Source organism: Rhinoraja longicauda, chromosome 18 (genome assembly GCF_053455715.1).
Source record: "Rhinoraja longicauda isolate Sanriku21f chromosome 18, sRhiLon1.1, whole genome shotgun sequence".
Taxonomy (NCBI): domain Eukaryota; kingdom Metazoa; phylum Chordata; class Chondrichthyes; order Rajiformes; family Arhynchobatidae; genus Rhinoraja; species Rhinoraja longicauda.
The window spans coordinates 36844868-36872348 of NC_135970.1; the positions used below are offsets into that span (position 1 = coordinate 36844868).

General features: G+C 45.4%; 1 protein-coding gene across 1 annotated transcript; it reads left to right on the plus strand.

The window, feature by feature from the left end:
• The first annotated feature begins 1114 nt into the window (after positions 1 to 1114).
• On the plus strand, positions 1115 to 27145 carry csrp3 (cysteine and glycine-rich protein 3 (cardiac LIM protein)). The gene is made up of 6 exons (XM_078415518.1): positions 1115 to 1163; positions 13682 to 13834; positions 16211 to 16379; positions 17811 to 17937; positions 25403 to 25496; positions 26879 to 27145. The coding sequence occupies exons 2-6, from the start codon at positions 13723 to 13725 to the stop codon at positions 26953 to 26955; spliced, it is 579 nt and encodes a 192-aa protein (XP_078271644.1). The 5' UTR covers positions 1115 to 1163; positions 13682 to 13722; the 3' UTR covers positions 26956 to 27145.
• Positions 27146 to 27481: the final 336 nt, after the last annotated feature.

Here is a 27481-nt window from a genome sequence, read left to right on the forward strand (position 1 = left end):
AAGTGTCTTTACATGGTTTGAATCTCACACAGAAGTGATAAATAGATTTGAATCAGATCACATAATTATTAATCAAGGCAGGTCCCCCATGAAGGGACTGGATTATAAACAGTCTCATTGTCTACTCACCCAGCAAACAGGCCTGCTTCCTTTATTGTCATTACTTTTTTGCATATCTTTCATTTGTTCTATATCTCTCTACATCACCATCTATCTCTTGTTTCCCTTTCCCGTGACTCTCAGCCTGAAGAAGGGTCTCGACCTGAAACGTCATCTATTCCTTTTCTCCAGAGACGCTGCCTGACCTGCTGAAACTAGACATATGATCCTCTCCCCTGACTCTCAGTCTGAAGAAACACTGTACAGACTGTGCCCATAATCTGGATGGAACCCGGGTCTCTGGCACTGTAAGGCAGCAACTCTACTGCTGTACCACTGTACCGTCATAATTTCTCTGTTTGATTTCAGTGCCATCGGACAGTAGTCATTAAGGCACGCTCCCTTGTTTTTCTTTGGTGCCAGCATAGTGTTCATTTTGAAGCAGGTGACGACCTCAGAACGGAGTCGGGAGGTTAAAGATGTCCACAAATACTCATGTTCGCTGGCCCACACAGTTTTCTGAGGACACAACTGGGGACTCGATCTGTTCCAATTGCCTTCGTCAGCTTCACTCTCAGAAAGGCCGATCTGACACTTGCAACAGTGACTGTTGTTAGTTGCTGCGGTTTTACAGCAATACATTGAAACTTCAACACACAAAAAAAATCACTCTGGACAATTCATGTCAGAACAACTCGATGGACCCTGAAACTTAAAATAGATTTAACAATGTCCCTCAATGAATCCTAAGGGAAATGGAGGACTTCACAAATCACTTTCCAAAAATAACCATGCCCTCAGCCTGCACTTATTTTCTGTTTGTAGGTCACTTCTATCTTTTACTTGGCTCATTTATAATTTCTGACACATGGATTCATCCTGGGCTTTGTCAGGGGCTATTTTAAATTCAAAGTTTGTCACATCACAGGATGTCTGACCCAGAGACCTCCCAGTCAGTCCGAGCGAAGATATTTAAAGTGGACCGTGTCACCTACGTGGGAAAACGCCAGACGATACAATTACTCCAGCAGTGCTCACGGGGACTAGATCCTGTTCCGATTCCGGTAAGGTAAATCAATGCTATTGCTGGGTCAATTTTCTCAAGAGTTAATGGTAATGACTAATTTGATCTAAACTTCTTTTTATCATAGTTTGGTTTAGTTTATTATTGTCAAGTGTACCGAAGTAAGAATTTCAGTGTTTTATCGGGGACATATGACAATAAAACACTCTTGACTCTTGAGAAGCTTTTTTTGTTGCTATCCAGTCAGTGGAAAGACCATACAATCACATTTTACAATCAAGCCGTGTACAGATGCAGGATAGTTATAACGTCTAGTGCAAGATAAAGTCCAGTAAAGAATGATTAATGATAGTCCCGAGAGTCTCCAATGAGGTAGGTGGTAGGTCAGAACCGCTCTTTAGTTGGTGATAGGATGGTTCAGTTGTCTGATAACAGCTGGGAAGAAATTGTCCCAGAATTGAATCTGGAGGTCTGTGTTTTCAAACTTCTGTACCTCGCTTGATGGGAGAAGGGAGAGCGATCGGGGTGAGACTGGTCCTTGATTATACAGGTGGTCTTGCCAAGGCAGCCTGAAGTGTACCGCTTTACCTCCTGTGGAATGAACGAGCTCCTAGTTCTACAACTTGGAGTCCAATGCTTTAATTACCTATTGTTCTGTTGCGCAAAACTTTTTTTTAATTGAAAATCAGTCACAGCAACTCATTGTTCATTCTGAACTTTGACTAATCACTGGTTGTTGACATACATTAACTTTGACAGCGTGTAATTCAAAACCAGATTGTTCTGAAATTGGCAGTAGCTGCCAGTCAAGAATTATGCTGCCAATTTGCGCCCAGATCTCAAATACCTTCCCTCAATTAGCACTTTTTACTCTTGTTTTTTTTCTTTGGTATTGTGTGACCCTGGGAGAGAACGGAGATTGCAAACAGTTTCATTTTGTGGGACAATTTTGTGTGCTTTCTCTGAGGACGTGGAAGTAGTTGATGCGTTAAAGTGCAATGACAACATTTAAAAGACATTTGGACAGGTGCATGGATAAGAAAGGTTTATTGGGATATGGGACAAACGCAGGCAGCTGGGACTAGCTTAGTCGCATGGTATCTTGGTCGGCATGGATGAGTTGGGCCAAAGGGCCTGTTTCCATAATGTAAGACTCCATAACTCTGACGTACAGAGAGACTTTAACATGCACACCCCCTAGCAAGGAGAAGTAGACTTTGCCCACCAAGTGCACGCCGACAAGCAATTACTCCATACACTATCCTACACACACTCGGGACAATTTTACCACTTAGCAATACCAATGAACCTACAAACTTGTGCATCTGGGATGTGGGAGGAAACCGGAGAAAACCCACGTGGTCACAGAGAGAACATACAGACTCTGTAAAGACAGCTCCCGTAGTCCGGATCAAACCCGGGTCTCTGATGCTGTTGGGCAGCAACTCTACTGTTGTGCTGCCCATAAGCTAAAGCAAACGGTGAACTTAATTGGGAAAAGCCATTCAATGGCTTTGTTGGTGAATATTTCTTTACATGGCTGAAACTTAGCCAGTGTTCCTCCTCCTCTAGATTATATTAAAGCAATGCCTGATGAAGGAAGTTGTTTGTAATTGGAAACGTAAACGAATCAAGTTTTGTTGTGATGCCTCCGATCCTGGATAGTTTTCCAACAGTCACCATCGGTACTTGCATGAATAAAAATAATTTCAGCGGGGTTCTAAAAGGCACACAGTACCGCTCGAGTTGCAAACAAAGGGACGTTTTAAGAGGGGAGAGTTGAGAAACTATTATTACTGAAACGTGAGTGGAATTTTTAAAGGAAAGAAGAAAAAAATTAACTAGTCAAATTTTTTTTCTTTCCTTTAAAAATTCTCGCGTTTCAGGAATAATAGTTTCTCACCTCTCCCCTAAGTTTCAAGTATTATGATGCTGACTACTATAGAAGGGTGGAGGACAAATGGCAGAGTTATATGGTGCCCATTAGAAAAAGCTACTTATAATCTGAGAGATAAATATGATTTCTTTTTGAAACTTTGGAACCCATTCACTTTAAAACTAGGATTAAGAATTGGAAATATTTAATTTCAGGATTGTTTTGATACCCCTAAAAAGAATTTAATAAGAAATTAGCCAGAAGTGTTTCCTTCTTGTCTCCAGGTTCCCTCTTTCTTCTTTCTTTCTTTCTTTCCTTTTTAAATTTTTTTATTTCTTTATCTTTCTTCTTCTTTCTTCTTCTCCTTTTTTAATTTTTTTCTAATTGGGGGAGGGGGGTTGTGGGTGGGGAGATAATACAGAACAATACAGGTATAATCGAATTTAAATGTATAATCGAATTTATAATGTAGGTACCATCGCGTACTATGAGTTCATACATGTATTTGTTTTGTTAAAATTTAAATTAAATTTAAATTTAAAAAAAAGTATTATGATGCTGACTACTATAGAAGGGTGGAGGACAAATGGCAGAGTTATATGGTGCCCTTTTGCAATGTCCATTTTTGTCCACATTAAGGCACCTTCAAACGGTATAAAGTAACCAAATCCACATGGTGCTGGTGAGTTGAACAAGAAGATCAGACCCTGAATCTGAGTATAAAATTATGAGGCACAGATAGGATAGATAGTCTGAACCTTTTTTTCCCTAAGGCAGCACAGTGGCACGACCACAGAGTTGCTGCCTTACAGCACCAGAGACCCGGGTTCGATCCTGACTATGGATGCTGTGTACGGAGTTTGAAATATTCTCCCTGTGACATCGTGGGTATTCCCCAGGTGCTCTGGTTTCCTCCTACATTCCAAAGACACGCAGGTTTGTAGGTTAAGTGGCTTCTGTAAATTGCCCCGAGTGTGTACGATGCAAAGCTGGGATAACGTACAACTAGTGTAATGGTGATCGTTGGTCGGCATGGACTGTGGCCGAAGGGCCTGTTTCCACACTGCATCTTGAAACTAAACTAAATATCAAAGACTCGAGGGCATAGCTTTAAGGTGAAGTGGGGCAAGGTTTAAAGGGGATGTGCTGGGCGAGTATTTTTACTCAGAGGCTGGCGAGTGGCGAGTGCCGAGAACGCACTGCGGCGGGTGGTGGTGGAAGCAGATACGATAGTGGCATTCAATAGACAATAGGTGCAGGAGGAGGCCATTCGGCCCTTCGAGCCAGCGCCGCCATTCAATGTGATCATGGCTGATCATTCAGGAGGCTTCGAGCTAGACACATGAGTATGCAGGGAATGGAGAGATATGTATCATGTGTAGGCAGAGGAGATTAGTTGAACTTGGCTTCGTGTTCGACACCGACATTGTGGGCCAAACAACCTGTACCTGGGCTGCACTGTTCCATGTTCTACTGGGTCAACTAAGAACAAGATGCCCGGCTAGATTATGTATCCTGGCAACATCCACTAGTTATGCAAAGGGGATCATTGGAGCCAAGTAAGACTGGCAAAGCCGTAGGACTGCAGTTCAACAATGTCTCTCGTGAGTGAGACATAAATTTGATTTTCGCCAAGATGTAATTAGCTGCAGAGGATATACGACTAGGTGTAGTTCAGTTGATCTCACTAATTTGTTTGCATCAAGTTGCACTGCAGGCTCAGTGTTATTACACTGAAGCTCCGAGCTATGTACGAACCTTGGGTCAATCCACGCGAGTGACCCCACATGTAGGAAGGAACTGCAGATGCTGGTTTACACTGAAGATAGAAACAAAAAGCTGGAGTAACGCAGCGGGTCTGGCAGCATCTCTGGAGAAGAAGAATAGGTGACGTTTCGGGTCGAGACCTTTCTTCAAACCACATATGTACAGTTCCAATAAGTGTTACAAATTAAAGGAACTTTGATTATTTGATTTTGTTGCCTGGGTTACCTTAACCCTTGCAGCCTCACAGCCATAAGACATAGGAGTAGAATTAGGCCATTCGGCCCATTGAGTCTGCTCCACCATTCAATCATGCCCGATCTATTTTTTTTTATTCTCAACCCCATTCTCCTGCCTTCTCCCTGTAACCTTTGACACCCTTACTAATCAAGAACCCATCAATCTTCACTATAAATATACCCAATGACTTGGCCTCCACAGCTGTCTGTGGCAAAGAATTCCACAGATTCACCACCTTCTGACTAATGAAATTCCTACTCATCTCCATTCTAATGGTACTTCATTTTATTCTGAGGCTGAGGCCGCTGATCCTAGACTCTCCCACCAGTGGAAACATCCTCTCCACATCCACTCTATCCAGGCCATTCATTATAAGGTAGGTTTCAATGAGATCCCTCCCTCATCCTTCTAAACTCCAGTGAGAACAGGGCCACAGCTTTCAAACGCTCCTCATACGTTAACCCAATCGTCCCTGGACAACCTTCTCTGGACACTCCTCTCCAATGCCAGCACATCAGATGTGGGGCCCAAAGCAACGTTAAATCATTCCTGTGCAAGATTGACTGCTTGGATAACGTGTAGAGGTGCTAGAAATGGGTGATATTTTAAATATTACTTATCGACTCTGAGCGTTTTAAGAAAGTGTAAATGGTTGGCAACTTTCTCAACCCCCATCTGAATCCGACAACGCGCTAACAAAATTTAGAAATGAGGAACGGCAGAAGCTGTTTTACAAAAAAAGACACAGATGAGACTGACAGAGGGCCCCGACCCAAAATGTCACCTTTTCATGTCCTCTTGAGATGCTTCCTGACCTGCTGAGTTACTCCTGCACGCTGCGTCTTTTTACTTCACTTACTTCCATTCTTGCTATGGAGGGCGTGCAGCGTAGGTTCACTAGGTTAATTCCCGGAATGGCGGGACTGTCGTATGTTGAAAGGCTGGAGCGATTGGGCTTGTATACACTGGAATTTAGAAGGATGAGGGGGGATCTTATTGAAACATATAAGGTAATTAGGGGATTGGACACATTAGAGGCAGGAAACATGTTCCCAATGTTGGGGGAGTCCAGAACAAGGGGCCACAGTTTAAGAATAAGGGGTAGGCCATTTAGAACGGAGATGAGGAAGAACTTTTTCAGTCAGAGAGTGGTGAAGGTGTGGAATTCTCTGCCTCAGAAGGCAGTGGAGGCCAGTTCGTTGGATGCTTTCAAGAGAGAGCTGGATAGAGCTCTTAAGGATAGCGGAGTGAGGGGGTATGGGGAGAAGGCAGGAACGGGGTACTGATTGAGAGTGATCAGCCATGATCGCATTGAATGGCGGTGCTGGCTCGAAGGGCTGAATGGCCTACTCCTGCACCTATTGTCTATTGTCTATTGTATTGTAAAATCCGCTCCAAAGTTGTACAGGTGTGGAGCTTAATTGGCTTCGGTAAAATTGTAAATCGTCCTTCGTGTGTGTAGGATAGTGTATTGTGCGGGGATCGCTGGTCGGCGCGGACTCAGTGGCCTGAAGGGTCTGTTTCTGCGCTGTATCTCTAAACTAAACTAAACTAATAATTTCTGTTTCAGAAGTTGTACATCTCATGTTCTTATTTCCCTTTGATTTTTTGTTCTTGTAAATGATCCATCCCTCTGTACTCAATCAAGAAAAAAAATCTTTTTATTCAACTTAAATTAAAGCTCATTTTATTGCAGCAGTTTCAGACTTTGAAAATGTTTCTGGAAATTGACTGCAACATTTAAGAGGCATTCGGACAGATACTTAAATAGAGGCACAACAAACTGCAGATGCTGGTTTACAAAAAAACGACCAAAAGTGCTGGAGTAACTGCAGGTCAGGCAGCACCTCTGGAGAACATGAATAGGTGACGTTTTGGGTCGGGACACTTCTTTAGACTTAAATAGGGCAAGGCATGGAGGAATTACAGTCCTAATGTGGATTACAGTCCTAGTATAGATGGGCTGAAAGGTCTGTCTGGACATGGTGGGCCTGATTCTTTATCGTACAACTCTATGACTCCATGGAGACCCAAGCCTGTAGTTAAAACCTCAATAGGTCATGGCCTCAGAATTAAAGGACGTTCCTGTTGGAAGGAGATGAGGACAAATTTGTTTGGTCAGAGGGTGGTGAATCTGTGGAATTCATTGCCACAAAAGGCTGTGGAGGCCAAATCAATGCATATGTATAAGGCAGAGATAATAGACAATAGACAATAGGTGCAGGAGTAGGCCATTCAGCCATTCGAGCCAGCACCGCCATTTAATGCGATCATGGCTGATCACTCTCAATCAGTACCCCGTTCCTGCCTTCTCCCCATACCCCCTCACTCCGCTATCCTTAAGAGCTCTATCCAGCTCTCTCTTGAAAGCATCCAACGAACTGGCCTCCACTGCCTTCTGAGGCAGAGAATTCCACACCTTCACCACTCTCTGACTGAAAAAGTTCTTCCTCATCTCCGTTCTAAATGGCCTACCCCTTATTCTTAAACTGTGGCCCCTTGTTCTGGACTCCCCCAACATTGAGAACATGTTTCCTGCCTCTAATGTGTCCAATCCCCTAATTATCTTATATGTTTCAATAGATAGATAGATTCTTGATTAGTACAGGTGTCAGGGGTTATGGGGACAAGGCAGGAGAATGGGGTTAGGAGCGAGGGAGAGATAGATCAGCCATGATTGAAAGGTGGAGTAGAATTGATGGGCCAAATGGCCTAATTCTACTCCTATCACTTATGAACTTATATATTCCTCTTTGCTGTATTCCTTCATTAACAGCTTGCAGCCAGCAAATGTTGAAACTCTATGCACAACATTGGTATTCAGGGAAAGTTCTTGAATCCTGAAGTGCCTTCCAGCTCTTTGAAGTTTGCACTTGGCACCTTGAATAAATTAAGAACTGCAGTTATTTCCTTGACAGAGCCAAATGGAAAAATACATTTGCAGAAGAAATATTTAGGGGATTGAAGTACCGCAATTAAATTTGAGAAGGCCAGATTATAAATAGGGAAAGGAACATATTTTTGCAGCCTGGTATATTTATAACGGGAGAATAATTTTGTCATCAGGGCTATTTATTACCCTCAGTGTACCTTTATTTACAATGTGTTTCATCATTTATCATCAGATTGTCTTCTTGTTAAGTCGGGGATGCTATTTTACATGTGTTGGAACTGGATAGACACAAAAAGCTGGAGTAACTCAGCGGGACAGGCGCCTATTTTGCATTCTTTTCTAAGCTACCAAGATCCAGTATTGTCATGAGCACTGCGGATAATGTATCTGGTTTGAGGTTTTAGGATGAAATTTATACTCCTGATGCGCTCCTCTTTACTGGAAAGAATGCTTGTCACATGAGCTGGAAATTATCTTAGCTGTTATATGCCTTGGGCCAAATCCTATTGAAGTGCTTGCTGTTTCGGTTTACCGGTTGGGGGGCGGGGGGGGGGGGGTCCTGTGCTGGGACAGTGCCTGTGCCTTTGGAAGCCGCTACATCCTTAGAAGGCTTAGGAAGTTCGGCATGTCCCCTCCACCTCTCATCAACTTCTACAGGTGCACCAAAGAAAGCTTTTTATCGGGATGCATCACAGCTTGGTTTGGGTACAGCTCCATCCAAGACCGCAAGAAATTGCAGCGAATTGTGGACGCAAACCAACCTGCCTCCCATTGACTCCACTTATACCTCGCACTACCTCGGCAAGGCCAGCAGCATAATCAAGGACCAGTCGCACCCTGGCCACTCCCTCTTCTCCCCTCTCCCATCAAAAGGCAAAGAAGTGTGAAAACACTCACCTCCAGATTCAGGGACAGTTTCTTCCCAGCTGTTATCAGGCAACTGAATCATCCTACCACAACCAGAGAGCAGTGCTGTGCTGGTGACCCTCGGACTATCCTTGATCGGACTTTGCTGGCTTTAGCTGGCTATTCCCTTATCAACTCCGAACTTTTTAAGAAAATGTAAATGGCTGGCAGCTTTCTCAAAATCCACCTGAATCAAACAACTCACTAACAAACTAAACTCCATTGTAAACATGTACTGTCTTTCCGCTGAAGATGGACACAAAAAGCTGGAGTAACTCAGCGGGTCAGGCAGCATCTCTGGAGAGAAGGAATGGGCGACGTTTCAGGTCGAGACCCTTGTCTTTCCGTTGACTGGATAGCACACAAAAAGAGCTTTTCACTGTACCTCGGTACACGTGACAGTAAACTAAAGTGGAAGCATATATAAACATTTATATACAGAATGCTGCAGTAACTCAGAAGGGTTACTGAAGAACTGAAGAAGGGTCTCGACCCGAAACGTCACCCATTCCTTCTCTCCCGAGATGCTGCCTGACCTGCTGAGTTACTCCAGCATTTTGTGAATAAATACCTTCGATTTGTACCAGCATCTGCAGTTATTTTCTTATACTAAGCATTTATATAGGTGCATGGATAGAATAGGTTTAGAGGGATATGGGCCAAATGCAGGCAGGTGGGATGGGTTTCGATGGGGCGTGTTGGTCAGCATAGGCAGGTTGGGCTGAAGGGCCTGTTTCTGTAATGTGTGACTCTATGGAAGGAGTGACTCATTTATGTGTAACATAATCAGCATCAGTTCCACAGCAGCCTTCTGAGGCCGAGTGTTTTCGGGGGAAAAACGTCATTCGCACCGTGTCACTGGGGCTTTTGACCCAGCTATTCCTGATCCCTTATCAAGGTATTCCAGATATCGCCCTTTCTTCTTTCACTGATAGCGCAGGGGGATCGGGCATGATGACAGACTCAATCCCACCAGCCCGGCTGTCAATGCTATCTTATCGCCGCTATGAGATATCGACTTTCTTTTCTCCGTGAAAGAAAGCAGCAGCTGTGCCCCTGAAAATTAATGTTCCCTAAAGGATCGCAGCGTTTTAGAGGTAAAACAATCAAACCCATCGTACAAAATCCCAGACTGTGTTATTGGCTTAAAACAGATCTTTTGCTAAGGTTAACAATAGACAATAGGTGCAGGAGTAGGCCATTCGGCCCTTCGAGCCAGCACCGCCATTCAATGTGATCATGGCTGATCATTCTCAATCAGTACCCCGTTCCTGCCTTCTCCCCATACCCCCTGACTCCGCTATCATTAAGAGCTCTATCTAGCTCTCTCTTGAATGCATCCAGAGAATTGGCCTCCACAGGCAGAGAATTCCACAGATTTACAACTCTATGACTGAAAAGGTTTTCCCTCATCTCCGTTCTAAATGGCCCACCCTTTATTCTTAAACTGTGGCCCCTGGTTCTGGACTCCCCAACATTGGGAACATGTTTCCTGCCTCTAATGTGTCCAATCCCTTAATAATCTTATATGTTTCAATAAGATCTCCTCTCATCCTTCTAAATTCCAGTGTCTACAAGCCCAGTTGCTCCAGTCTTTCAACAGTCCCGCCATTCCGGGAATTAACTTAGTGAACCTTCGCTGCACTCCCTCAATAGCAAGAATGTCCTTCCTCAAATTTGGAGACCAAAGCTGCACACAGTTCTCCAGGTGTAGTCTCACTCGGGCCCTGTACAACTGCAGAAGGACCTCCTTGCTCCTATACTCAACTCCTCTTGTCATAAAGGCCAACATGCCATTAGCTTTTTTCACTGCCTGCTGTACCAGCATGCTAACTTTAAGAGTTAGCTAACAATGCTAACTCTAAGCTAACAGTTTAGCTTAGAGATACAGCACAAAAACAGTCTCTGCGATCCACCGAGACCGCATTGATCAGCGATCACCCCGTACACTAACACTATCCTACACACACTAGGGACAATTTACAATTTTCACCAAAGCCAAATTAACCTACAAACCTGTACGTCTTTGGAGTGTGGGAGGAAACCGGAGCACCCGGAGAAAACCCACACAGGTCACGGGGAGAACGTGCAAACTCCACACAGACAGCACCCATGGTCACGATTGATCCCGGGTCTCTGGCGTGGTAGGCTGCAACTCTACCGCTGCGCCACCGTGCCGCTCTGATGGCTTTTTATGGTTCACGACTTAATTCTCAACCAAATCCGTTTTGAAAATAAGCAATATGTTTAAGACGCAGATAGACACAAAGTGCTGGAGTAACTCAGCGGGTCAGACAGCATCTCTGGAGAAAAAAAAGATGGGTGACATTTCGGATCGGGACCCCCCTTTTGACTGAAAGTAGGAGGCCGGAGGGGGGAAGGTGAAGACCTGGAGGCCTGAAAGGCAAGTCTGACGATGGGTCCTGACCCAAAACATCACCCATCCTTTTTGCATCAGAGATGCTGCCTGACCCGCAGAGTGGGACGAAGAGCCTGTTTCTACGCTGTATCTCTAATGTCTAAAGTCTAAACTCAGTGGGTCAGGCAGCATCTCTGGAGGACATCCATAGCTCTTAGGGCTAACGGAATCAAGGGATATGGGGAGAAAGCAGGAACGGGGTACTGATTTTAGATGATCAGCCATGATATTGAATGGCGGTGCTGGCTCGATGGGCCGAATGGCCTACTCCTGCACCTATTTTCTATGTTTCTTATGACATGGATAGGTAACATTTTGGGTCAGGACCCTTCTTCAGACTGTTATATAAAACAACTTGCCATTGGATTAAAGTGTACGCGAATGCTCATCAAAAACTTTGAAAAAAGGATTAAATTACAACAGTAAACCCTTTTGTAAAGTTTTCCACATTTTCATAAAGATTCCCTTGATTGTATTTTAATGGAGAAAATTCTTGCGGCAAATTATAAAATATTCATTGGTTTATTTCTGGAACTCTTAACTAATCTTGAGCTCTCCTGAGCACATGATTTCTTTGTCCTTCCTTAACGCCCCCATTAATAAAACACATTAAAATAGCACAGTTATCCTAAGACACTGTATGAATTCTAATTATGGGCTATAATGGGATAGGAACTGTGAGAGTAAATTATAAAAGACTGTAGACAACAGCAATCTGACAATGAATTGTTGGACAATATCAGTTTGACAGACTGATTATTTACAGCATTCACAGACCCAGAGATAGAAAAAGGACTGAGAATGTGGGAAGAAAATATTTGTAATGTTGGCATTTTAAGTTGTGGCTATATGCAAAATAAAGTTGAATCAATTGTTCAGGGAATTGAACGATATAAATAATTGCCACAGGACTGAGTTTCTGAAGTTTTTTTTGCAGTAACGTATATTTATTTTACTAGTAAATTCAAATACTGTAGACGATGTTTGGATACAAATGGGCATGAAACGCAATACAATACTGGTAACCATCACACAAACCAAACTCCCTTCTATTGACTCCATTAACACCTCACGCTGCCTCGGCAAGGCCAGTAGCATAATCAAGGACCAGTCGCATCCTGGCCTCCTCCCCTCTCCCATCGGGCAAAAGGTATAGAAGTGTGAAAAGGCACACCTCCAGATTCAGGGAAAATTCTTCCCAGCTGATATCAGGCAACAGAACCATCCTACCACAACCAGAGAGCAGTCCAGAACTACAATCTACCTCATCGGGGACCCTTTTAATCAGACTTTACTGGCTTTACCTTGCACTAAACATTATCCATATATCTGTCTAATGTGAATAGCTCCCTAGAGGACAATCCCATCGCACCCATTCCCTCCCTCCTCGAATCCCAGAGATATTCCACCCCAAGTCTCCTTTATTCATAGTTCATAAGTTCATAACCCCCTCCATGACACCCTGGTCAAACTGAGGACCACCTTCAACAACAGACTGATTCCAGCAAGATGCAGCACAGAACGCCACAGAATCCTTTTTCCCTGTGGCTATCAAACTGTACAACTCCTCCCCCTTTCAGTGACTGATGCACTAGGACACCCAGATCTCGTTGTATGTCCCCTTTTCCTAACTTGACACCATTCAGATAATATCATATCATATCATATATATACAGCCGGAAACAGGCCTTTTCGGCCCTCCAAGTCCGTGCCGCCCAGCGATCCCCGCACATTAACACTATCCTACACCCACTAGGGACAATTTTTACATTTACCCAGCCAATTAACCTACATACCTGTACGTCTTTGGAGTGTGGGAGGAAACCGAAGATCTCGGAGAAAACCCACGCAGGTCACGGGGAGAACGTACAAACTCCTTACAGTGCAGCACCCTTAGTCAGGATCGAACCTGAGTCTCCGGCGCTGCATTCGCTGTAAAGCAGCAACTCTACCGCTGCGCTACTGTGCCGCCCTAATACTCTGCCTTCCTATTCTTACCACCAAAGTGGATAACCTCACACTTATCCACATTAAACTGCATCTGCCATGCATCCGCCCACTCACACAACCTGTCCAAGTCACCCTGCAACCTCATAGCATCTTCCTCACAGCTCACACTACCACCCAGCTTTGTATCATCTGCAAATTTGCTAATGGTACTTTTAATCCCTTATGTATCTTGTTGTGTTTTGTAACTGTTGGCAGACCAATTTCCCTCCTGGGATAAATAAAGTTCTATCGTATCGTATGGTATTAGTTCTTGGCGCAGGATTAGACCATTCCGCCCTTCAAGTCTACTCCGCCATTCAATCACGGCTGATCTATCTTTATTGGTAACTTTTAAAACAGCGCCCTCTACTGAAATTGGTGGAAAGTGCGTCAAGCATTTCTCCACACCTGAGAAATTTCGCTGAAGAATAACTTAAGACGAATGCTCCTGCGATTCTTCTTCAATTGCAGTTTGTCCTCGAGATCCTCGGTTTCCCTCGTTGACTGGTGCAATGCCACAGTGGGGTGGTGGAGTCAAGTGCGCAGCCTGTGACAAGACAGTCTACCATGCAGAGGAGATACAATGCAACGGCAGAAGCTTCCACAAAACCTGCTTCCTTTGCAGTAAGTTCATCGTTCAGGGTTTAGTTGGAGCTGTGACCAATGTGTGACCAGCTTGTTGCTTACCAAAGTATCGGGACCCCATCATTACTCCTGTGACTCCAGTACTAACTTGAAACTTCCCACTAAAATTAGAACTTCTTTACTAGAGATCTACTTTCTTTGTAATGCATAATGGAAACATAGAAAAATAGAAACACAGAAAATAGGTGCAGGAGTACGCCATTCAGCCCTTTGGGCCAGCACTGCCATTCAATATGATCATGGCTGATCATCCAGAATCAGTACCCCATTCCTGCTTTCTCCCCATATTTCTTGATTCCATTAGCCCTAAGAACTATATCTAACTCTCTCTTGAAAACATCCAGTGAATTGGCCTCCACTGCCTTCTGTGGCAGAGAATTCCACCGATTCACAACTCTCTGGGTGTGAAAGTCTTTCCTCATCTTTGTCCTAAATGGCCTACCCCTTATTCTTAAACTGTGACCCCTGGTTCTGGACTCCCCCGACATCGGGAACATTTTTCCTGCATCTCGCCTGTCCAATCCCTTAAGAATATTATATGTTTCCATAAGATCCCCTCTCATCATTCTAAACTTCAGTGACTACAAGCCCAGTCCATCTTCAATATCCTTCTGTGGAAATTTCAATTAACACTGACTAAATGATATTCTAGTTAGACTTCCTGCATTGTTTAACAATTGATCATATTTTTCACTGGGAGAAGCATTAAATGTTACTTTATGGGGAGCATGCACATACTGTTCATTTGAATGCTTTTTTTCTGATTAATGATTTCGAAATATAAACTGCTCTGACATGCTCCCTTATTGTCTGACAGATTAGTGAACGAGTAGATTAGCTCATATTTGTAGGGAGATGGGCATTATGCAAGTTAATACACAATACCTGGATAAGGATCAAAGTCTAGATCCATGAAACTGTGATCACTGTTCACACAGGAAAGGTTGTAGGGTGGGAGGGGGGAGGGAGGGGTCATAGAGCCGTAGAAAGTCATAGAGTGATACAGTGTGGAAACAGGCCCTTCGGCCCAACTTCCCCACACCGGTCACCATGTCCCAGCTACACTTGTCCCACCTGCCAGAGTTTTGTCCATATCCCTCCAAACCTGTCCTATCCATGTACCTTTCTAACTGTTTCTTAAACTTTGGGATAGTCCCAGCCTCAACCACCTCCTCTGGCAGCTTGTTCCATCCTCCTCTGGCAGCTTGTTCCATGCACCCACCACCCTTTGCGTGAAATGGCTCTTTGGGTCATGGCATGATTTGGCATGGCTGTGAGACTGGGAGAGAAGAGGCGAGAAGTGTGAAGTCAGAGGAAGGGGTATAGGTAGACGGGGAAGGGGAAAATGGGGGCGGGTAGTGGGAGAAATGGGTGAAGGGTCGGTCTAGTTTAATGGCAGGTGTACCGAGGTAGAGTGAAAAGCTTTTGGTGCGTGCTATCCAATCAGCGGAAAGCCAAACTACAATCGATCCCATTCATGTTATCCGCTTTATGCTGTACCTGTACACTGTGGATGGCTCGATTGTAATCATGTAGAGTCTTTCCGCTGACTGGTTAGCACGCAACAAAACGGCCTTTCACTGTACCTCGGTACACGTGACAATAAATTAAACTAAACTATTTTACCTTTGCTTACTGCTGATCTGATGGTTAGAATTTATTTGAACATTGATTTGTATCTATGCTGTTTTATACAATTTAAGATGTGGATATTGGTTTTTGCAAAAGTCTTGGTTTGCCAACCAGATTTCTCATTCAGTCGCAGCTGCTTCGATTTTAAAAAGATTTTTAGATTTAGAGATACAGCGTGGAAACAGGCCCTTCGGCCCACCGAGTCCGCGCTGCCCAGCGATCCCTGCACACTAACACTATCCTACACACACTGGGGACAATTTTTACATTTTTACCCAGTCAATTAACCTACAAACCTGTACGCCTTTGGAGTGTGGGAGGAAACCGAAGATGTCGGAGAAAACCCACGCAGGTCACGGGGAGAACGTACAAACTCCGTACAGACGGCGCCCGTAGTCAGGATCGAACCTGAGTCTCCGGCGCTGCATTCGCTGTAAGGCAGCAACTCTACCGCTGCGCCACCGTGCCGCAGTTCTAGGAACAGAATAAGGCCATTCGGCCCTTCAAGTCTACTCCGCCATTCAATGATGGCTGATCTATCTTTCCCTCTCAACCCCCTTTTCCTGCCTTCTCCCCGTAACCCCTTACTAATCAAGAATCTATCAATCTTAAAAACATCGATTGACGGCCTCCACAGCTGTAAGTGGCAATGAATTCCACAGATTCACCACCCTCTTTGACTAAAGAGGCTCCTTTCTCTCTCTCTCTCTCTCTCTTTTCTAGTGACCTGCAGGAAAGCCCTCGACAGCACCACTGTTGCTGCCCATGAGGCGGAGATCTACTGCAAGTCTTGCTACGGCAAGAAGTACGGCCCCAAGGGCTACGGCTACGGCCAAGGTGCAGGAACGCTCAGCTCAGAGGCCGGTGGTAATCAACCCACCCAGCACCTGGAGTAAGTGTCAAAGTATGTTTGTGAGTGTTGGGTATGTGCGTTTTTTCTTCTGCACAATGCTGATCAAATCTGCTGTGACTTCTTGCATCAGGGCGGTCACGGTGGCGCAGCGGTAGAGTTGCTGCCTTTAGAGACCCGGGTTCGATCCTGACTACGGGCGCTGTCTGTACGGAGTTTGTACGTTCTCCCCGTGACCTGCGTGGGTTTTCTCCGAGATCTACGGTTTCCTCCCACACTCCAACGACGTACAGGTTTGGAGGTTAATTGGCTTGGTAAATGTGGAAATTGTCCCCAGTGGGTGTAGGAGTGTTAGTGTGCGGGGATCGCTGGTCGGTGTGGACCCGGTGGGCCAAAGGGCCTGTTTCCGCGCTGTATCTCTAAAAAAAAGTAGCGGTAGAGTTGCTGCCTCACAGCGCCAGAGACCCAAATACGATCCTAACTAAAGGTGCTGCCTGTATGGGATTTGCACGTTCCCCCCGTGATCGCGTGGGTTTTCTCCGGGTGCTCCGAGTTCACTCCTCATTCCAAAGGCTTCTGTAAATTGCCCCTAATGTGTCGGAAGGAACTAGTATACAGGTGATCGTTGGTTGGCGTGGAATTGGTGGGCTGAAGGGCCTGTTTCTGTGCTGTATCTCTATACTAAACTAATCTAGAAGGGCCTGGGAATGTTGAGCGGCTCAACATTATTCACCATTGAGAACCCTTCAGTTGTAGGCAGGGACAGTGAGAACATAGTCATACAGCATGGAAACAGGCCCTTCAGTCCACGCTGGCCAAGATACTCCATCTACGTCCATGTTGCCCAATTTACAGTGGTCAAATAATCGGCCAACACACACATCTTTGGGATGTAGGATATAACTTCCAGGAGAACGTGCAAACTCCACATAGGCAGCATCCAAGGTCAAGATTGAACCAGTTTCTCTGCTCCTTGAGGCAGCGACTCTTTCAGTTGAGCCAAGGTGCAGCCTAAGGGACTGACATTTCAGGCCGGGACTCCGGAGAAGAGTCCCAACCCAAAATGTCATCATCAGTCTATTCACTCCACACATGCTGCTTGACCCAATGAGTTCCTCCTTTTATTCTGATCAAAATAATCTGTGTGTAAATGTTGAGTTGGATATTGGGAAATATTTTTTTAACAACCCAAGTAGCAAAACTCTTTCCACCTCATCATCCATTTTAATATCTATGTTTTAAGCTACAAAACACGCTCCATGGCATAGACAATAGACAATAGACAATAGGTGCAGGAGTAGGCCATTCAGCCCTTCGAGCCAGCACCGCCATTCAATGTGATCATGGCTGATCACTCTCAATCAGTACCCCGTTCCTGCCATATGATAGATAACACATATGTGTTGCCGCACTTGCACAACACTTTGATGAACCTCTACCCAATGTGTTTAACTTCTTGTTTCTTCTTCCAAGGGTTAAACCTCAACAGTCACCAAACCCCAGCTCCTCCAAACTTGCCCAGAGGTTTGGCGGCGCCGATAAGTGTCCGCGATGCAGTCAGTCAGTGTACGCGGCTGAGAAGGTGATCGGAGGAGGGAAGGTATGAAAAATATCACTAACTCATTACCCCTACCCTGCAAATACTCAAGCAATACATAACGTGAAACAGAGTGACTCGATGGAGGATGCCCAGATAGCTGGTATACTTCATTCAAATATTCAATGAGGGTGGGGGTTGGCACGGTGGCGTAGCGGTAGCTTTGCTCCCTTACAGCGACAGAGACCCGGGTTCGATCCTGACTAAGGGCGATGTCTGTACGTTGTTTGTACGTTCTCCCTCTGACCACTTGTGTTTTCTCCAGGTGCTCCAGTTTCTTCAAGCACCCCAAAGACATGCAGGTTTGTAGGTTGATTGGCTTCTGTAAATTGTCCCTCGTGTGTAGGATAGAGTTAGCCCACAGGGTGATCGCTGGTCGGCGTGGACATGGTGGGCCAAAGGCAGCAACTCCAGCGTTGCGCCACCATGCCCCCACTAAATGGCATGCAATGGTAACTCTGTTCTCCTTTCCACAGATGCTGTCTGACTTGCTGAGTGTTTCGGTCAGAGAGTTGTGAATCTGTGGAATTCTCTGCCTCAGAAGGCAGTGGAGGCCAATTCTCTGAATGCATTCAAGAGAGAGCTAGATAGAGCTCTTAAGGATAGCGGAGTCAGGCGGTATGGGGAGAAGGCAGGAACGGGGTACTGATTGAGAATGATCAGCCATGATCACATTGAATGGCGGTGCTGGCTCGAAGGGCCGAATGGCCTCCTCCTGCACCTATTGCCTATTGACACAAAATGCTGGAGTAACTCAGCGGAATGGGTGACGTTTCGGATAGACACCCTTCTTCTGAGAAGGGTCTCGACCCGAAACGTCACCCATTCCTTTGCTCCCAAGAAGCTGCCTGACCTGCTGAGTTCCTCCAGCATTTTGTGTCTATCCAGAATCTGCTGTTCTTTATTTCCATTTTCCTGCCACATCTGCATCTGCCGCCTTCTACATTTTCTCGTTGATTCACAGCGGCCTTGTACCTGTTGTCAAATTTGAAAATAATGTAACATTTATTCTACATGTCTGCCGCAGCGTGTGTCCATAGTGTTCGAGGATTTATTGAGCCACTTGTCACATGCTCAACATCTGTCTCGGTGCCTGATCCGAGCCAGGTGTTGTCTTAAGGGAAAAAAAAGTCAGACTGCCTCCCTCCTTCCTGACTTTGGAGGTCCTGGCTGGAACTGTTTGAGTGAGCGTTTATTGGACTGGGATTAGTCACCTGCAGTAGTGATGGTCTGAAGAAGGGTCTCGACCCGAAACGTCACCTACTTCTTTTCTCCAGAGATGCTGCCTGAGCCGTTGAGTTACCCCCAGCTTTTTGTGTCTATCTGCAGGAGAGATGAAGATGGGGTTGGCAAAAGAATGAAACGTGGGAGGATGAACAGGCCAGGCAGCCTGTGTAGGATGGAAATGCAGATGCTGGTTTGCACTGAAGATATAGACACACAATGCTGGAGTAATTCAGCGGGTCACGCAGTATATCTGGGGAAAAACGGGTGATGTTTTGGGTCGGGGCCCTTCATCAGACTGAGAGTAAGGGGAGAGGGAACTAGAGCTTTGAAAAGCCAGACTCTGTCTGAAATGTCTCAACCCGACCTGCTGAGTTACTCCAGCACATTGTGCCTAATCAGCTCACTTTACCTCTACTCCTGCAAATCCTTTCTTCACTATTAATCCAACTAAATTTGATTTCACATCCCTTTCAAGAAGTGTATTCATGTTCCTATATTTAAAAAACCTTTTCCTTGTGTTTTTGTTGATTCTTTTTCCAATTATGATTTACTGTCTGACATAGTGTTTAATATCCTGCGGAAATTCAACATATTTCCTCTTATAAGACCGTGCAAGCAGCAAAAATCACCCCAGCGCTAACCAACCCAGCCCCTGGGCTGGTGGTAAATTTCGAGTTTCGAGATATAGCTTGGAAACAGGCCATTCGACCATCCGAGTCCATGCCGACCAACGATCACCCGTACACTCGTTCTATGTTATCCCACTTTCTTATCCTAAACATTAGGGGCATTTTCTTTACTGAAGCCGATTAACCCGCAAACCTGCACATCTTTGGCGTGTGGGAGGAACCCTGAGCACCTCCACGATCACAGGGAGAACGTACAAACTCCGCACGGACAGCTCCCGCAATCAGAATTGAACCCGGGTCTCTGGCGCTGTGAGGCAGCAACTCTACTGCTGCGCCACTGTGCCGCCCATAAAGAAATCAGTTAATAAAGATAGACATAAAGTGCTGGAGTAACTCAGTGGGTCAGGCAGCATCTCTGGAGAGAAAGGACGGGTGACATTTCGGGTTGGGATCCTTCTTCAGACTGGCAGTCTGAAGAAGGGTCCCGACACAAATGTCACCTCTCCATGTTCTCCAGAGCTGCTGCCTGACCCTATGAATTACTCCAGCACTTTGTGTCTATCTTTGGCATAAAACATCATTGTGTCTATATTTGGTGGGAAACCATCATCTGCAGTTCTTTGTTTCTGCATAATGGAAGATCTCATGTCATGAAGGGCTGTGTGTCGTTGGATCCAACAAGCAACGATTGATAGCCACCACTTTGAGAGAAAAAGGAGAGAAAAGCAGGGCAATGTGGAGGATTGTTAAGAATTTACATCCAGATAAGAAGTTTACAGGGTCTGTAAAAAAAAAAAAAAAAGCTCCTTCAGTCTTATTGGAAAAAAATTCCAAGCCTTCTGGTTTATGTTAAGCACACTCACCAAACTTATTTAATTTGGTTTAGTTTAGTTTAGAGATACAGCGTGGAAACAGGCCCTTCGACCCACTAAGACCTCGCTGACCAGCGATCCCCACACACTAACACTATTGTACACACACTAGGGACAATTTACAATTTTACCAAAGCCAATTAACCTCCAAACCTGCAAGTCTTTGGAGTGCTGAAGCATGAAATGAAGAGGTCCCCCATTTAAATCTTCATCTGAGCCTCCGACATGTTGCTCTGCGCACATTGTTTCTGTTTGGCAAGTCTTTCTAATCTCATCCCAAGAGGTCTCTGAACTAGCATTGTTGGCTTATTTCTTTACTGGGGCTGCAAATTAACTTGCTGGACTCAACACGACCATCTCTTGGAAATCGTGGAACACAATTCCACCAGAATGGAAAGAGGCCATTCAGCCCTCCGAGCCTGTTCTGAGACTTTGCAAGAGCAACCCAATTCATAACGCTGCAGTCTTTTATCCTTTAATTTGATATTTTGAACAACCGTGCAGACAGCACCCATAGTCAGGATAGAACCGGGGTCTAGCGCTGTAAGGTCGTGCCGCCCTCTGTTCCCAAACTTGGGAAACCGAAACGTCACCTATTCCTTATCTCCAGAAATGCTGCCTGACCTGCTGAGTTACTCCAGCTTTTTGTGTCTATCCATGCAGGGTCTTTGACTTGTCACGGTAACTCTGTTTGTCTTTCCACAGATGCTGTCTGACTTGCTGAGTGTTTTCAGCATTTTCTGTCTTTATTTCAGACGGCCAGAATCTGCTGTTCATGATTTTCATTTGCTCAGCACAACCATTTTACCCCTTCGTTACATCAACTTCAGTGGATATTTTTAAGGCAGAGATAGATTCTTGATTAGTACAGGTGTCAGAGGTTATGGGGAGAAGGCAGGAAAATGGAGTTAGGAAGGAGAGATAGATCAGCCGTGATTGAATGGCGGAGTAGGTTTGATGGGCCGAATGGCCTAATTTTACTCCTATTCCTTATGACCTCATGAACTTTTAAAAACTCACACCTCAAAAGGGCTTCACCACATAGGGACTGCAAATGAACAGATTGGGTAATGTTAGGCAATTAACATCACCCATTTCTTCTCTCCAGAGATGCTTATCTGTCCCACTGATTTTACTCCAGCACTTTGTGTCTATCTTTGGTGTAAACCAGCTACTGCAGTTCCTTCCGACATGTCAATCACGCTTTGTTTTGAAGGCACTTTGTTAAACGTATCTCAACGTACCTAAAACATTAAACCCAGGGATAGAGGTGCACTTTATTTGACACAAACACTTTAGCCTTTTGAGAACCAAATGAACCGTATTTTCTTCCTCATAAAATAGGTAAGTTGTCCTGAGAGAGATGAGAAACTAATCTTGTGCCACTGTGATTTCTCAGTCAACAGACTATAAAATCAGCATGTGTTGAGTGCAATACAAAGAAAGATAAATGTTGCCTTCCCACTCGAATCTTGCATTGTAATTAAATTTCATTCATTCGGAATTTCACGCAGCCTGTAAATTAAATTGCTGTGCAACTGCAACAAGATTATCTGCAAAGTCAATTCCCAAAAGCCTTGGAGATACCATAGTCCTGGTGTGCCTGCCTGTGGCAAGGACACCGAACACATCACTTCACTTGTACTCTGCCTTTGGACCTACATTTACAGTGTCTGATCTGTCTGTCTGCTTCGATCAGTGTCCATCGACGTTTTGTGAACTGCTTTCATCCCCTGCCTGACATAGACTCCGAACATTCCCTCTTCTCCCCCACTGTCCCAACGGGCAGAAGGTACAAAGGCTTGAAAGCACGTGCCACCTAGGGTTGCCAACTGTATTTTGGGCTAAGTTAGTTTGTCCCGTACTGGGACCGCCCTTGTCCCGTGTTAGTAGGGTTACCAACTTCCTCACTCCCAAATACGGGACAAAGGGTGACATCGCCGGCCCGCGCCCCACGTGGCCTCACCCAGCCAGCGGCCACGTGCGCCCAGCCCGGGCAGCCACCATTGGTGGAGCGGGAGCACGTGGCCGCTGGCTGGGTGAGGTCACCCGGTGATGTCCCGTATTTGGGAGTGAGGAGGTTGGCAACCCTAGTACCACCAGACTCTAAAGGATAGATAGAGCTCTTAAGGATAGCGGAGTCAGGGGGTATGGGGAGAAGGCAGGAACGGGGTACTGATTGAGAATGATCAGCCATGATCACATTGAATGGAGGTGCTGGCTCGAAGGGCCGAATGGCCTACTCCTGCACCTATTGTCTATTGACTCAGGAACAGCTTCTCCCCCTCGGTTACCAGACTTCCGAACAGTAGTCCTTCCGTACGTTTGATCATGATGATGATACTTTATTGTCACATGTACCGAGGTGCAGTGAAATTCTTTGCTTTTGCGTACAAAGTACACAAGAGTCACCACAAAGGCACCAACATTACAAAAGGTATCATCAAGTAATGTTGATCCCTTCCCCTCACATTGTCCCTTTTGTTCTTGGCGGCCCCCCCCACACCGCCGCCCCCCACACCAGGTCTCCCTTTATTCTCAATGGCCCCCCCCCCCTCCGCGCCGGGACCCTCTATGTTCTATGTGACGCGACCTGTCCACGTCGGCCTGGCTAGGGTGCAGCCCCAATCTTCCAACCTACCCCATTGCAGACATTGCACTTTTCCCTCTGGAACTGTAACACCACGAGGCTGCAAACTAGATTCTGTTTTTCCTTCCTCTTTGCACTACATGATACTTGTGTTTGGCAAGATTGTACTCGTGCGTAGAAAGCTTTTGTCTGTGTGTTATCAAATTACATCTGATCATATGTATAATATGATGTATGTATGGTATGAGCTGACAATTGGATTAACATGCAAACAAGAGCATTTCACTGTGCCTTGGTATATGTGACAAGAATAAACCAATACCAATATTAATGTTGATTCATGGTTTGGCAGGGCTATCGATATCCTAACTTAGACCATATCACAGTCAGTTTGCTTGCTCTCCAGTCCTAGGCAGCATCTCTATTAAAATTCCCTACCTCTAAACCCGTGGTCCACAACTCATTGCCTTACAGCTCACTTCAGTCCCTTCTGCCCAGTCTGTCACTGTATAACACTGAGTTACAGTACTGATGGGGACGGGTCTGTCACTGTATAACACTGGGGTACAGTACTGATGGGGATGGGTCTGTCACTGTATAACACTGAGGTACAGTACTGATGGGGACGGGTCTGTCACTGTATAACACTGGGGTACAGTACTGATGGGGATGGGTCTGTCACTGTATAACACTGAGGTACACTAATAGTGGGGATGGGTTGGACACTGTATAACACTGGGGTACACTACTGGTGGGGACGGGTCTTTCACTGTATAACACTGGGGTACACTACTGGTGGGGATGGGTCTGTCACTGTAACACTGGGGTACAGTACCGGTGGGGCCGGTCTTTCACTGTATAACACTGGGGTACACTATTGGTGGGGATGGGTTGGACACTGTATAACACTGGGGTACAGTACCCATGGGATATATGTCACTGGGGATGGGTGAAGTTTGATGGTGTGGGAGACGTCTCATGGGAACACTCGTACCAGCCTAGACCCTGGTGAATGTTGAGCTTTGATGTAATTAACCCAATGTACCTCAACATGGAGCGACCAAAGAGCCCTTGAATCGCAAGCGTATCCCAACTAAAATAATTACTCGTTTGAGAGAGGTCAACAGCAAGTATATGCAACAACACACCACACAGAATGAAGAGCTTTGCACAAACCACTTGTGCCTGTCATACATCACTATGGAAACAACAGAATAGAGACAGGTCCTTTAACATGGGAAGGAGGTGCAAGTATAATTGTATGTTTCCATGAAGGAAACAAACTGCACAGCCGGTGATGAAACTCTGAAAGATGAGCAGAAATCACTGGAAATATTCAGCAGTATGGGCGGCAATATTTAAATCGATCTGTACCGAGAGTCATGAGTGTTTAATTGTGATACGTTCCAACAATGGAACGATGACGTTGTTACTTGCAGCAGGCATGAAAAATGCAATAGGCACAGATGCTATATAATAAATTATTTAAAAATCAACAAATTAATAACTACAATACTTGTGCAAAGAAAATTGTAATCCTTAGAGCAACAAAAGACAGTCGACAGGGGTTCATAGTAAAGGTTAGTGTTGTGTAAGTTCAAGAGCCTGATGGCTGTTGGGAAGAAACTATTCTTGAACCTGGTCAGACAAGATGCTGTAGTTGAGTGAATGTGCAATCAGTTTTTCTGGTTAAGTTGCTGGATCCTTCAGTGGCACAGCTGGTAGAGCCGCTGCCTCACAGCCAGAAACCCGAGTTCGATCCTGACTTCGGGTGAAGTCCCTGTGGAGTTTGCAGGTGAAATCTCCCTGTGACCGTGTGGGTTTCCTCTGGGCGCTCCGGTTTCCTCCCACATCCCAAAGGCCTGCGGGTTTGTAGATTAATTGGCTTCTGTAAATTGCAACTGGAAGTGTAGGGAGTGGATGAGAAAGTGGGATAGTATACACCTAGGTGATCGGCGTATGGCGTGGCCTCAGTCGGCCGAACGGTGTGTTTCCATGTTGTATGCCAGGGGTTATGGGGAGAAGGCAGGAGAATGGGGTTGAGAGAGAAAGATCGATCAGCCACGATTGAATGGCAGAGTAGACCTGATGGGCTGAATGGCCTAATTCGGCTCCGAGAACTCATGAACCTATCTCTAAACCTTCCACAGGCCTGGCACAAAACCTGCTTCCGCTGTGCGCTCTGTGGCAAGAGTCTGGAGTCTACCACCGTGACAGACAAGGACGGAGAGATCTACTGCAAGGGTAAGGCCCAACATTGCATTTGTGGTGCGGGTTTTAATGAAGAACAGTGCACAGTTTAATTCATTGTCACTTGATCCAGTGAGGTACAGTGAAAAGCTTTTGTTGCGTGCTATCCAGTAATCCACGATTACAATCAAGCCATTTACAGTGTATATATACATAAGGGAAGGGGATAATGTACATGACAAGATACATTTTTTTTTAGATTTAGAGATATAGCGCGGAAACAGGCCCTTCGGCCCACCGAGTCTGCGCCGCTCAGCGATCCCCGCACATTAACACTATCTTACACACACTAGGGACAATATTTACATATTACCCAGTCAATTAACCTACATACCTGTACGTGTTTGAGTGTGGGAGGAAACCAAAGATCTTGGAGGAAACCCACGCAGGTCACGGGGAGAACGTACAAACTCCGTACAGACGGCGCCTGTAGTCAGGATCGAACCTGAGTCTCCGGCGCTGCATTCGCTGTAAGGCAGCAACTCTACCGCTGCCCCACCGTGCAGGAGATTCCTGCATACAACAGCACCAATGGCATACAAAGATTCTTGCTGTAAGCTCACGTTAGCAGCCCTGCTGTCAGTGGTGAACTGGTAATCAGGGTGGCCTGTCACAAAACTGTAGTAATCCACAATCCCACCATTAGCAAATCCCACCATTCCGCATCGGGCTCACTAACCTTCTTCACTCACCCGACACTGGCTCCTCTGCTCCCTGCCCACCCAAATTACCGATGCACATGTCTTTGGCATGTGGGATGAAACTTATAGCACTCAGAGAAATCCCATGCAGTCACAGGGAGGACATGCAAACTCCACACAGACAGCACCCGAGGATCGGATTGAACATTGGTCTTTGGTGCTGCGAGGCAGCAGGTGCCCCACTCAAACATTCAGTTTTTAAGTAAAACTGGAGAATTTCGAGAATTGGAGAATGGACGTCAGCACGTTGGCACAGCGCCAGAGATCCGTGCTCGGTCCTGTCTGTATGGAGTTTGTACGTTCACCCCGTGACCTGCGTGGGTTTTCTCTGAGATCTTCAGTTTCCTCCCACGCTCCAAAGACATACAGGTTTGTAGGTTAATTGGCTTGGTATAATTGTAAATTGTCCCAAGTGTGTGTAGGATAGTGTTAGTGTGCGGGGATCACTGGTCAGTACGGACTCGGTGGGCCGAAGGGTCTGTTTGCGCACAGTATCTCTAAACTGAACTAATTCAACATTCACACCAATAGGTTGTAAGCTACCCAAGCGGAAAACGAGGCGCTGTTCCTCCAGTTAGCGTGCTTGTACCTCCTTCATAACGTATCAATTCTGTCACATCACCTCTCAATCAGCCGTTTCAAAAACCAAAATGATTACTTTTCTTACCGTTGCAGCTTGTTACGCAAGAAACTTTGGACCGAAAGGGATTGGCCATGGACAATCAGGTGGAGCATTACCCAGCACAGATTAAAAACTCTGCTCCCACAGTAGATGTCCAACCATCCTTTGGTGTACACCCAGTTGCATCACCTCCGACTGATTACATGAAGCTGCCCCCTCAACTGATTCAGTTCTTTGTTATGTGTAGGAAGGAACTGGTTTAAACTGTAGACACAAAAAGCTGGAGTAACTCAGCAGGACAGGCAGCATCTCTGGAGAGAAGGAATGGGCGATGTATCGGTTCAAGACCCTTCTTCTGACTCTGACGCTTCGGGTCGAGACCCTTCCCAAGAAGGGTCTCGACCTGAAACGTCACCCATTCCTTCTCTCCAGAGATCTGCCTGCCCGCCGAGTTACTCCAGCTTTATTGTTATGCTGGTTAGACATGTATAATGTGGCTATATTTCAAAACCATCTTCATCAGATGCATTTGTTATTAAGATTTTCAACTCTGACTATCCAAGATCTAAGGAATGCTATAAACAACTCATTCCAGGCTATTTTTAAAGGCACTATTAGAACTCAATGATAGATTGTTCAGGGGTTTATTTTGACAC

Excerpts from the sequence above, each read along its gene's own strand:
- csrp3 (XM_078415518.1), top strand. The coding sequence starts at position 13,723 with ATGCCACAGTGGGGTGGTGGAGTCAAGTGCGCAGCCTGTGACAAGACA. Across the intron at positions 16,380-17,810 it reads CAACCCACCCAGCACCTGGA|GGTTAAACCTCAACAGTCAC; the intron begins GTAAGTGTCAAA and ends TCTTCTTCCAAG. Across the intron at positions 25,497-26,878 it reads CGGAGAGATCTACTGCAAGG|CTTGTTACGCAAGAAACTTT; the intron begins GTAAGGCCCAAC and ends TTACCGTTGCAG.